This window comes from Copadichromis virginalis, linkage group LG15 (genome assembly GCF_057382275.1).
Source record: "Copadichromis virginalis isolate Kocher_CV1m ecotype Utaka linkage group LG15, C_Virginalis_male_GT1.1, whole genome shotgun sequence".
Taxonomy (NCBI): domain Eukaryota; kingdom Metazoa; phylum Chordata; class Actinopteri; order Cichliformes; family Cichlidae; genus Copadichromis; species Copadichromis virginalis.
The window spans coordinates 5,785,189-5,797,615 of NC_140632.1; the positions used below are offsets into that span (position 1 = coordinate 5,785,189).

The window sequence follows — 12,427 nt, forward strand, 5'->3', positions numbered from 1 at the left end:
GCTTTTTTAAGCCAGCAGTATTAATATTTTAGGAAACAAACAAGTAAAGTGGTGTTTGCGGGCTGCACCACACCCGTTGTGCTCATCTGATACACTGTGGGGGTATGTACAACAACAACAACAGAAAAAAAAGTTGAGAGCCATTGATAATGTGCACCACAACCAACAATCACAACAGAATATAACATCATTGCTCTTCTTTGTCAAAGTGACTGCCGCAATAATAGGACACCATGTGGGAAATGTTAGCTTGTTCTGTTGGCATTTTGTTCACTGTGTGAAATTTTGAGCTGGGTAGGCTACAGCTCTGCTATTCAATAATCATAATGGTTGACAACACAAAGGGAAATGTACTTTCCTGCATGCAGCAAAGAGAATGGTGCAGTTATACAGATTTCAAAGCTGCTCCTCTGTCTCTTTCTGGCAAAACCACCTACACCCCATGACTCAGTCTGTGTTTGCTTTTGCTTTAAGAACAACTCAAGCATCTCAATTACTCAGCCAGTTCCTTCAGATTGTGAAGGGCTTTTCAGATATGAATCCAACTATAGAACTTCACATTACAAAAATCAGAGAAAGAATTTTTGCTTCCAAGAAAGGCCATCCTTCCTGATTTATTTGTCATTACATTTGAACATGTCTTTATTTGCAATATGTACATGTTGCCGTCACACAAGATAGGAAAGAAATCCCAAAGATAATGTAACAACATTGTTTTTCTTTAACGCGGCTTAAAGCACGACACGAAGAGATCACTATCAACCTGGCATTCAGCAAACTTCTTTGTTGCATGGATGTGTAGCTCATCACAATGAGGAAAAAAAAGAATAACAGCATTAAAACTTACGTATTGTTGTAACACTTTGCACAATACCATGTTGCCAAAGAAGCCAGCTAAAAACACATCATTTGAATGACACGCTACAAAACACAAAGTATCTTCATCGCTATCAGCAATAAAACTTTCTCCGTGAGATGAAAACAAACTTTCGCTATAGGTACAGTGATGGTGATGTGTGCATACACTGCAATCAGTAGCTTGTGAGTTAAGTTTGGGACAAGTGGTCAAAAAGGTGTCAAAGGTTATCAGACTAAACATATACAGATACATTATCCTGTCTTCAGAACCCCTTAAGAGTGCACTGTGGTCCATTTCTGACTTATTTTAGTCAGAAGATGATTGTTTACCCATAAAGGCAGTCAAAGACAACATTCAAAAGAAACTTTGGGGTTTTTGAATTAAACTGCAGCTCGGACCCCAAACTTCAAGCTTCCTCTTGTAGAGAATATGTAAAGATATTCACTCGTCATTAGCACATGAGAACAGAGTTACATTTTAGCCTAAAAATTTCACAGAACCAAGGATGTGTGTAAATGGATTGCTTACTTGCCTGGTTTGACAGCAAGCAGTGACATCAAAAGTGGCTTATTAGTGAAATTAATGTGGTTGTGCTATTTTAGGGCTATGCTCCAGAGAATATGCATTCCTTCAGAAAAAGCCATTAATGGGAGCTAATTGTGCACCATAACTGTCAGGTATGACTAATGCAGGACCTGTGCAGGGTAGCAAAGTGTATATCATCCCCTCTTGAGGCTTCACTGCTTGAAATAGTATCTGCCAGACTTGTGTAAAAACACAAGCTAAAATATCAGTAATTAATAAGCCCTTCTTGCAGACAATCTGTGAACTTGTCTGTTGAACGTCTTCACCTTCAAAGTGTGAAGGAACAAAGCGAAATCTCCCCTGTTTTATTAGCTGGAATAAGGGAAAGTGGGAAAAGGCATTGTGCAAAATATGAGCCTTTTGGTTTGTTTTTTAATTTAACTCAGTTGAATTTATGATTAAGGAAAGCTCTAAATCAAATAAATGATCAGAGCTAAAATCAGGACTACCACACTTGGAAAAGTCTACATATATATATACATATATTAGGAGTGCAACAATACTCGTATCGATATTGAACCGTTCGATACAGTGCTTTCGGTTTGAACAATACCAAATTTTTTATTTATTTTATCAACTTTTCTTCTGACGATGCTGTCTGTGTTAAGAGCTCAGTGGATCTGCGTTCGACTACTCCGCCTAGGCTGCACTGTCGAGTGCAGATCCACTGAGCGCAGCACAAGCTAGCAAGACAGAAGCTAAGCTCGTTGCAACATGGCAACTGCCTCAACGGTACCCGAAATTAAACCTCCCCCACCCTCATTCTCTGTATTGAACTCTCTTTTCCAAAGATGAGTGATTCCTCGATCAGATAGATTTATTTGTTTTATTATTTTGCTTTTGTTGTTTCAGCAACATTAAATTTAAAACTGTACTTTTGAGTTAAAATATATATTCATAATTTTAATAAATGACAAATTAAAAAGGCATGAACATTTTTTTGTATCGAAAAAATATCGACCCGTGACACCAAAGTATCGAACCGAACCGTGAATTTTGTGTATCGTTGCACCCCTAATATATATATATATATATATATATATACACAGTTAGAAGTCTGGAATCTATATACGTCACCAAATGTTGCATTTCCTTGCTTCAGATTCACTGCTAGGCCTTTACTGTGGTCACATTTAATTGCTTATTATTGGGTTTGTATTTAACGACATGCTCGGTTCAGACAGATACGCACGAATTACTTCACCATTGAAGGATATGTAACTGTTTTGCCTTGGGTTGCTTTTGCAGTATGCTTTCCATTTCCACTGTGAAGTTCAGTGTGATCAGTTTTACAGCTACAGCTGAATCTGAGCAGAGTGTAGTCGTGTCATTATCATCAATAAACACCAGTGACTCAGTTCCACTACCAAATGCCACATTTGACCATTTGAATCTACTCCAGATCTTTTATTTGCTTAATTTATAATACAACGGTGCAGAAAACCAGGCCTCACCTGGCTGTGTAACTGCTTGTTAGTCCATTGTCCAATTATAAGTATTTTTTGAGCCTCTTGAAATTAAATACTAATTAAATACTTCTGTTAAACCACTTGAATGAAATCGGAAAGTCTGCACATCTTGATCGTTTGATTTCCAACAAACCAGAATTTACACAATTAAGTCTTTGTCCAAAAACCAAGAACCTAACTGTATGTAAGTCCTGCTTTGAACTGACATTATGTACTTTATGTATATGGCATCCTTAAATGGCTCATGCTTCATTTCATATTTCATGCTGTGTTATCAGATGTATCACTTGTAGAAACACTGGACACCATTTGCCCTGAATATCTGGCCATTTCACATCTGTGCTTTACTTCAAAGGCCATAAATGAAAATTAGTTTAAGCAGTATTAATGAAGACACTTTTTAAACAGTAGAGAACACAAAAGGACAAACATTAAAAAAACAAACAAAATAAAGCAAATTTGTATGTATGTAGGCAAACATATCTGCATGAGCAGATTTTAGGAGTACTAGGGATTTGACAGATGGCTAGCTTTACTGAGGAAAAATGCAGGCCTGTGGCTCCATTGAGATTTTTCTGATTCATGCCAGTGCATTTGTTTTAATGAGAAGGGAACCGTGTTCCCTATTATAATTATTATTATTTTGATTTTCAAGAGTTTGATCCTTTATTGATGAACGCTCTATATTTTTTTTCTTATGTCCCTCTGGAAATAAGTCCTTTGTCATGGTTTAAGAAAGTGTAAATATTCTCACATCTTCTTTTTTTATTTTATTTAAATCTTGCGGTGTGAGGCAGTCAGCCCAGAGACAAATGCATTTTTGAGCTGATGGGGGCAGATTATAGTATATTAAAGACAATCCTAGGTGGCAAACTGAGATGATACAGGGCAAGACTCCACAGGGCAGCTCCAATTTTAACAGCAGCTCAAACAACAACAGTATAGTATTGGTTTAGGTGAATAAGTTACACTGTGTTGATCTGAACCTTCCTAAACCTCTGCTTGTTAATAATTGGTTAAGTTCAATAGGTTACTGTATGAGCTTCTCTCTTCAAAGTTTCTTTAGGGCTTGTGGAACCTAAAAATCCGTCAGGAGAGGATGAAGCAAACATGGATTTAAGCCATTGCAATGCAAACTGGGCTCCAACATGGAATGCTTCCTTTACTCAAACCCTCTGTCTCAGCAGTCTCTCTCAATCCACAGGCCTCCCTCTTCTTGCCCTCTTGCTTGACCTCTCTCCAGTCACTGTGGCAAATCTTGGCTGACAGAGGGCCTGCAGGGAGAGAAGTCTGGAACAAAAGGAAGGTGGAGGGGGGGAAAAATTGTACATCCTGGAAAAACTTTCCTCAAAGTCTGCAGGCGCAGTGACATTCCCCAGAGGACGGTGTTCTCTTCCTGGGCTCCCTGGAGGTGTTTGGAAAGAAGGTGTGACTGCTATATGTGCCCTGGTTTAGAAAGGTAGGCAATGAGCGCTACCACTACCCCTACATACACACCGGTGCCTATAGTGATGGAGAGGGCAGCTAAGAACAAAGCCCTTCGGGAGGCGATGTTGGCCAGCGGGAAGTCACCTTTGTTCACTGCCTTAGTGGTCTGTAAAAGAGAAAACAAAGAAGAAGAAGAAGAAAGTCAGAGGCTGATATCATTTGCAACGACTTCAAGAGAAATGGTGAGCCACTGAAAAATATGTTGTTTATCGTTTCTATTGCAATGTAAAACCTAAAGTCATGGAAATGGAGAGACCAACTGACTGACCTGTGCAAATAAATACATGAACTGAATAAAAAATGCATTGCAGGACTAAGAAATCGCAATCAGTGTGAAAATGTGAAGGACAGGAGGTTATGGTCACCTCAGCTGCTATCACTGAATGACAAAAATCGTATGGGGGGAAACAAGATAGATAATTTATCATTGAACTAAAAAAATAATAATTATTTTCATATTTATATATCACACAGTTAATCCATGCTTTCAAGTCACAGAGTGTAAAGCTGGTTCTTTGTGTGCCCACACTGCTTTTTTCCCCCTCCAAAGAGTGACTCCCACTGACATGACCGATTTACAACAGGCACATATAGATCCTCTTCACGAGCCCCTGTTAGTGTAGCTAGAAAAAGCAGCCGTTAAACCGCAGTAAATATTAGTTTTTGTTTTCAATCAAATAAGAATCCTAAAATTGGTGTTATATTTTGTCCTCTGACATACATTTATTTTTCAAGCAATCTGCTTTTATAACAAAAACCACTCTGAAAGCACAAACCTCTGCCAAGGCTTCTCGTTGTCTGGGCAGTATTTGGTTTCAAGGAAATGGGAAATGGCATTGAGATCTTTATGCATTCATTTTGCTTTCTTTGTTCTTTTTATTCATTCTTTAAGAAGCGTGTTGTACAATAAAAAGTAATTTCAGGCTTTTCTTTTTTCTCTGTTGAAACCCATTTTAATATACTTGACATGTTTTTCAGTACAATTATGTTTTACTTTACTTACTAAACTTAATTTTAAATGTTTAGTGATAAATGTCAAGCGAAAACGTTTCTATTGATTTTTTGTTTGATAGTTTTGTTTTCCAAGTAAAATCATACTTGTTCATGAGCATGTATTCAAATTGTTATGTATTTAAACACTTAGCCTTTTACTGTAATGTATATAACAACATCAAAATAAAATATTAATAATATTATAATAAATATAATATTTATTCACTGTTTTCCCATACATTGTCAATACAAACAATGGCAGTGATAAACATATTTTTAAATACCTACAGCTTTACTATCACTTTGACTTTCAGATCAACCTATTAACATTAAAGGAAAGGTCAAAGGTCAAATGGGGAATGATATTTTATATCGTTATACTGCACTGTACTTTCAATACTAAGAATCATAGTTTATAGGTGAAGTTATAAGGCTTTTGTCAGTTTTTAAATCCATTAATCATTAAGCTGACCTTTAAGACCTTGTAGGATGAAAGCCAAGTTTTAATGAATTGTTAACATTACCCAACTCTACACACATACAAAGTTTTATCAGAAGTGATTCAAAACTCTTTGAGCTTTTCTGTGTTTACAGACATGAATGATGACACGCATGCAGGTACTGCAGCCTTTTTTTCTAAGTACATATGCCAACTGGAAAACCAATTGACAAAAAGAAAAATATATATATGTATGTATACATTTACAATATAATCACGTATATATGATTTGCAATTTGACTAAATTTGATTTGTATATTTAATCTGTCTGATTTGCGTTTCCAGGAAACTACTGACTTTGTGTTTTACAGTGCAAACACTGAAGCGATTATGTTGCATGATTCAGCGTAATGAATATAAGCTTGAGCATTAATATAGTGTATTTTTAGAAGTGTATTAGAAGAGTCTATGGTAAAAGAAGAAACTAAATGAACACTGTGAGATTAACAATGGGCAGTACTTACATTCTCAGAAATAACAATTATTTGATACGTAATAACTTCAGAAATAAACAGACTGAAACTTGGTTATGTTTTGAAGTGGTCCGTTTCCTGCCTCATTAGTCACTGTAGATGTATATTAAACATGTTGGTTGTATTTAAACACATCTAAATGTAATCATGTAGGCGAAAAATTCATCCTAATTTTGTGGTGATTGTAATGTGAAGTCTGGGCTCCAAAACACTGAGCTGAAAATGATTATAAAGCAGGGAGCTGCAGAGTTGTGCAGTGTTTGGATGTAGTATTTGGAATCTACATCAAAACATACATTTTTTTAGCATTTATCATCACACTATAATTATTGTAATATATGCATGCATGTATGTTTCCTATCTCCCACACATAGGGCGGGGGATTTGCTAGTTAATAATGGTAAATAGAGAATCTCCTCTCTAAAGCAGGAGCAGGTATAAAGACTTGTGGTTGCTGTGCTATGTAACCTTTAGCTATCTTCTTGTTCAAATGGATTTCCTCGCCAGAAGGGAAAGGAAGGGAAAATAGACTATTTTGATTTCTCTTTTTCATTTAGTTCACTGAGTGGAGGTTATCCCTGAAGCAGAAATTACAGAGCATAAACTGTTATATTGGCGTTTTTTGGCCTTTGTATTGGCTTTTTAAGTTTCTTGTTTCATTTTTCTTCCACTAAATTAAAATAAATTCAGTTTTTTTATTACAATGCCTTACTGTATTTACTACTTTTTTTTTTTCACAGCAGTCAAAGATTCAGCAGTCTCCAGTGTTCAACATGTTTATAAATTACAACCATAATTCAATGTGCCAACAACACAACACAGTCAGATGGGTGTGAACCTGTGCTAACAGAATTTTGAAATGCACTGTGTGGATGCATGAAATGGCCTTCATTATTCTTGTATCCAATTTAATAATGATGTGTGGCATGTGAGTATGATGAAGTTGGCCTTAGGGTCACACTAGCTCACTCTGCCACTTTCATTTTGGAGGTGAGCCACAGCACCAAGTACATGAGGTAACATTTCTTACTAAAAATCAAGGTTAACAAGGATTGCACTGCTACTCAGGTGCAGCTCTCTCAGTAGTCAGAGAGTTTGCATCTGGCAGAGGCAGGGAGTGGAACCCTAAACACAAAGTCTCCATTAAAAAAAAAAAAGAGCTATACTTGGTTTGACCTTTGACTTTGAAAGTCTTGCATATGAGTTGCTTTTGTAGAATTGCTTTGCTCAACATAAGGGAAAACTGAGAAGAATTCTGAAATCTTCTTCTCATTGAGAAGAGCGAGCTGGTTCAGGTATGTAGTCTAATAGCATCTTTCTTTATTTAAGTGTGGTCTTGTTGGATATCTGAGGGGAGAGAAGAAATACTGACTGGAGTAAGGATTACTTGAAGTTTACTTTTTTAACATAGTATAATCTGAGATAGTTCTCGAGGCTTTCTGAAGGCCTTTCAAAGTTGCTTTTCCTTGAAGATTGGCTGTTTGGTTTTTTCTTGTGCTAGTCATATAAATAGTAAAACAAAATCTGTCTTTGTAACATTAAGCCAGTATAATGTTTAAGTATTGCACTTAAAATTTAATATTTTATACAGTACTGTATAATGCTAATACTGTTTTTAGCCGCCTGTAACAAAAACACATAATTTATTCTAATTTCTTTAGTTGAATCTACAAAAAAAAAGCCAAAGATGACATAACACAGTATTTTTGTAGCAATAAGGTGATTCCCAAATAGCTGTTAGCTGAAAACGTATCTTGGCATCGAGTGCAACATGTCCTTAAACAAAATGAGGACATTTTCCTTCAGGAAAATGAGGATAGTAGAGAAAATAGAGAGTGGAAGATGCAATAAAAAGTGGCAAGACTATTTCCTAAACTATATTTGAAGGTGATGCTGACATTTTTTACTATTTACAAAGAAGAAAATCCAGCAATGACGTTTGACAGGACCCGAGAGATGCATCTGGCTCTTCAGTTGATCCATCTACTTGCGTCATTAGAAATGGTCTTACTGGGAGACCATGTGAAACATACAGTGGAACAGTATCAGCCATAGATTGGCCTCCCCAGAGTTCGGACCGCAACATTTTTGAAGCAGTGTGGGAACATCTTGACAGAACAGAACAAAAGGCAGCACACATCTAAAAAGAGCTTTAAATGTCCTTCAAGAAGCCTGGAGAACTATTCATCAATCAGACTCAGAATACTTTATTAATCCCTAAGAAAATTATTTGGTCACAGTTGCTCCAAGACAATAAGAACAGTAACAGACTGAACTAAATTAAATAATACAATATATTACAAAGTGACAAATTTAAGAAATTGGCTCTAATACATGCAAACAGCTTAGTTCAGTCTTTCTTCAATAATGAAGGTGCTCATACCAATTATTGACATTCAAACTTATTAGAATTGTGCAAACTCTGTGTTTGCCTTAGAAACTGTATTATGTTTGCACGTTTTAATAAATCGCCGCACCTACTTCCTGTTCTACCAGCAAAATATAAGGAAATATCGGAAGGCTCAACTCTTTCGCACATTACAGTACAGTTTACAGAAATACAGTGATAACAAAGAATGAGTGCAGTGTGCGATAAATCTAATGTAAAATATATATTGAAATTTCTATTAGGAAGATTGTCTTGATGCTAGCTCTGTTTAGATTACTGCACATCCCTCTCTCCCGTTTCCCCACTTCAAACTCATCACTTTTTCCTGAGGTCATTTATTCTCTGCCAAACCAATCAGATTGTGCTTTCTCTCCCACTGCCAGGTGTTATTTTAGTGTGGAATTAATGCAATTCTCTTCAACCTTACTGGTGGGTTCTTCACATCCCTCCAGTTCTCATGTCATCACTCCTCATCCACCACCAGGGTCTAGACTCCATAAAATGACTAACCCGTTAAAATAATGACATCACAATGGGGTCTACTCACAAAAGGCTAATGGCATATTTCTTTTCCCTTTTGTGCATATTAAGTCGAATACATTATTTTAATTACTCTTTAAGTGTCTTGCTTTATCGCTCTCTCCTGACAAAAATATTGTATTATTCATAGTCTCTGCCAATTTGCACTACAGTCATACAAACAGCGACAAAGCAGCTGTACCAGAATATGACCTCTAGTTACTCATGCCTTCCTCCATTTAGCTCGAAATTCTGGATCTCATTCTCTGCAGTTTCTCACCAGGGTAAAATAACTCCAGTGAAGCAGATATAAATGAATTTTGAATATTTAGTCTGGCTTTAGCCAATTATATTAGAACAGAACGACAGGCATTGTTTATGTAGTCATTTCAATATATTGTTAAGAACATAAATGCAGACAGGATTAATAATCAGTTGTTTTCTGCTTTTAAGGAAGCATTGTTAATTGCCATGAGCTCAGAGCTCAAGAGGATTTTTTGATGCTTACTGGACGGAAAACTTTGTGTTGGGGTTGTTTTTTAGGGTACGGAGACAATTACGAAGCATTTAAACAAAATCAGATGCCTAAAACTTTCTGTATGTTTCTGCGAGTGCCCACAGCAAGTGAAGAAGATGTTTCACTGCAGATTACTGAAAAACCAATCACTAGTTTGAATTCCTGACTTTTGTGGATGTAGCCCTGGCTCAGACACAACGCATCTGTCAGAACCTTCTGTAGTTTTGCAGAATGCACGCAGAGTGGCCATTAGGAAGGGTCTTGTATCACTTTGATTGTTTGAACTTAATAAAAAAAACAGCACAAGGTATTGCCACTTTGCTCTGTTTCTCTAAGGCTGAGCAGATTTTTGAAGACAAAGTTAATAGTCCAAGACAAAGACAGCTAGATTAGAGCCAACGAGAGAGGCTCTTTAGACAAATGCCTCGAAAGGTCAGGAAGAAAATCCAGACGAAATATGTGCATTCGAGGCAGCCTTCAGCTTCCACATCAATACAGTAATCACTGGAACAGAAGCACCATTATGAGGGGTTTATGGGAAATTAGGCTTTAATTTGCTTTCAAAATGACACAAAGCACATTCTCCCTCTGACAATATATTAGCACAACCCCACAGAGGTCTTTGGGGACACTAAAATAGTTCTGACTTGTTTTGAGATTCAGACTGAAGAGGGGTTTTTTTCTACAGAGGCTATTCAAAGGGCACTCACTCGAGGGTCAGTTTCTCTGGTGCATTTGTCAAATATGATACGCAATGTTTGTCAGTTAAAATGAAATCAAGGCATTTTGTGACAAACTGAAATAATGCTGTAATGTGGACTGAGAGTGATGAAAATATCGCAGCTTAACTTTTAACACTGTCAATCATTGTATTTTTCCTTGAATACCCTTGAGAGCAAAATGGTTAGAAGCATTTAAGGCTTTATCTCCACCACCTTGACAAAATGATTGAAATGTGGTGTCATAGAAAAAAGATAACATCTGAGACTCGACTGCATGGAGACTCGGCACCCTTAACAGGTTTTTCTTCCAAACAAACAACACTCGACGCCCCCTTCTCTGTGTCTGTGTCTCCGCCTCCCTCGCACAGACAGGCACAAATAGAGAAACAGTTTCACTATAACGAGCTCATTCATTTTCATTCTTTATTATGGCTCGTACGCCATACGATAACTTCAGGGGAGTCTTATTTGCAAGATCGTGAAATAGATTGTTGCTGCTCCTCAGCCCTGCACTTTCCAGTGCAGATGTCTCAGAGCTAAGTGACGAATTTATCAGCATCTCCAAAACAAAACACTCACCCAATTAGCGGCAATAATTGAAACTCAATTCCGCTTCCCAATCAAATGCTCAAAGCTAATTTCCCTCAGATATTTATGGTATTCCAGTTATTATCAGCTGATGCGTGCGTTTGTGGGGGGAGGTTAACACTGAATCTCAAAATTGTGCACCACAAGTTACCATAAAGACATTATGCACAATAAAAGCCGTTGTCTTTGGCGAACAGCGTTACAGCAGCATATGAATGCATGTCTGTTTTTGTGTTAAGGTGTTTGCTGACGCCTTCACTCACTCGTCTCCTTGGCAAAGCAGCGGCGCTGTATTTGACTAGGCCTGACCTTCCAGTGGAACAAAAACACTATTGATCTGCCATCCACAGAGTCTATTACAGTCGCTAACGTGTTTGTTTTTAAATGTCCTTAGAGTAAGTGGTGAAGCTGATGTGCTATCATTTCTAAAATATAAATAAATAAATTTCTTTGCCCTTGTCACATCTACAGTGTTCTACAAAGACAGAAAGCTCTGCCAAAGCAATGAAATGAGCAGGGTGTGTATATGTGAAAGGAACCTGCGACAGAGGTAAATCCCTATCTTAGAAAACTGATTTCCATCCCAGTTTGCATGTTAGGTGTGTTTTAACAGTCAGGTACAGGAGTGGATAATTCATTTTCCCAGAGGGCCACATGAGAACCTGGGACTGTTGTGGAAGGTACAGCCTTCTACAACAGTCCCAGTTTCTCAAGCGGCCCCTTGAGACAATTAATTGCCCAGCCTCGGTCAGGTAGCTTGTTGTAGGTAGGCAATATTTATAAGCATGGCTTAGGGTTGCTTAAGCATTCTCTCTCAGTAGATCTATTGAAGCTTTCTGATTGAAGTAAAGGGTAAATCAATATAGTTTTCATATACGGAATTTTCTTGATGCACTGATTGGAAATTTCAAAAACGTAACTGATTTTGCTATGTGGTCCACAGCTCTTCCAAAACAGTGCCCTCAACCCAGCAGCGAGCGAAACGCATGCTTTGTTGTATCTGAAAGCTCCATTTGTCTGATTTTTACCCCCAAACATCATTGTGACAGACAGATTACCTTAGGCAACAATGCAACATCTGTTTATTGTTTTCTCTCATCAGTTCTGGACAGCACATTCTCATCCCAGGGCATCACTTACTGCTGTTCCGGCAAATGACGCAGGCAGAGATGCACACAGGGTGCGTGCCATGGAAATATTAGATTTGGAAAAATAGCTGTCTTATTTTTGAGATCTACAAAGTACTCATTTGGAGTGGCAGTGGAATAATCAGCCAGAAGAACATGGCTTTGAATTTAGGGACTTTGTTTTGCTCTTTGCTTCGCT

At 37.4% G+C, this 12,427-nt stretch overlaps 1 protein-coding gene across 1 annotated transcript in view; it reads right to left on the reverse strand.

Moving 5' to 3' along the window:
• Positions 1 to 587: 587 nt before the first annotated feature.
• syndig1l (synapse differentiation inducing 1-like) overlaps positions 588 to 12,427 on the reverse strand; it is a 48,586-nt gene continuing 36,746 nt past the window's right edge. The window contains exon 4 of the mRNA XM_085431500.1: positions 588 to 4,507. Within this exon, the coding sequence (XP_085287626.1) occupies positions 4,349 to 4,507 (159 nt within the window). The 3' untranslated portion in view covers positions 588 to 4,348. The remainder of the gene's footprint in view (positions 4,508 to 12,427) is intronic.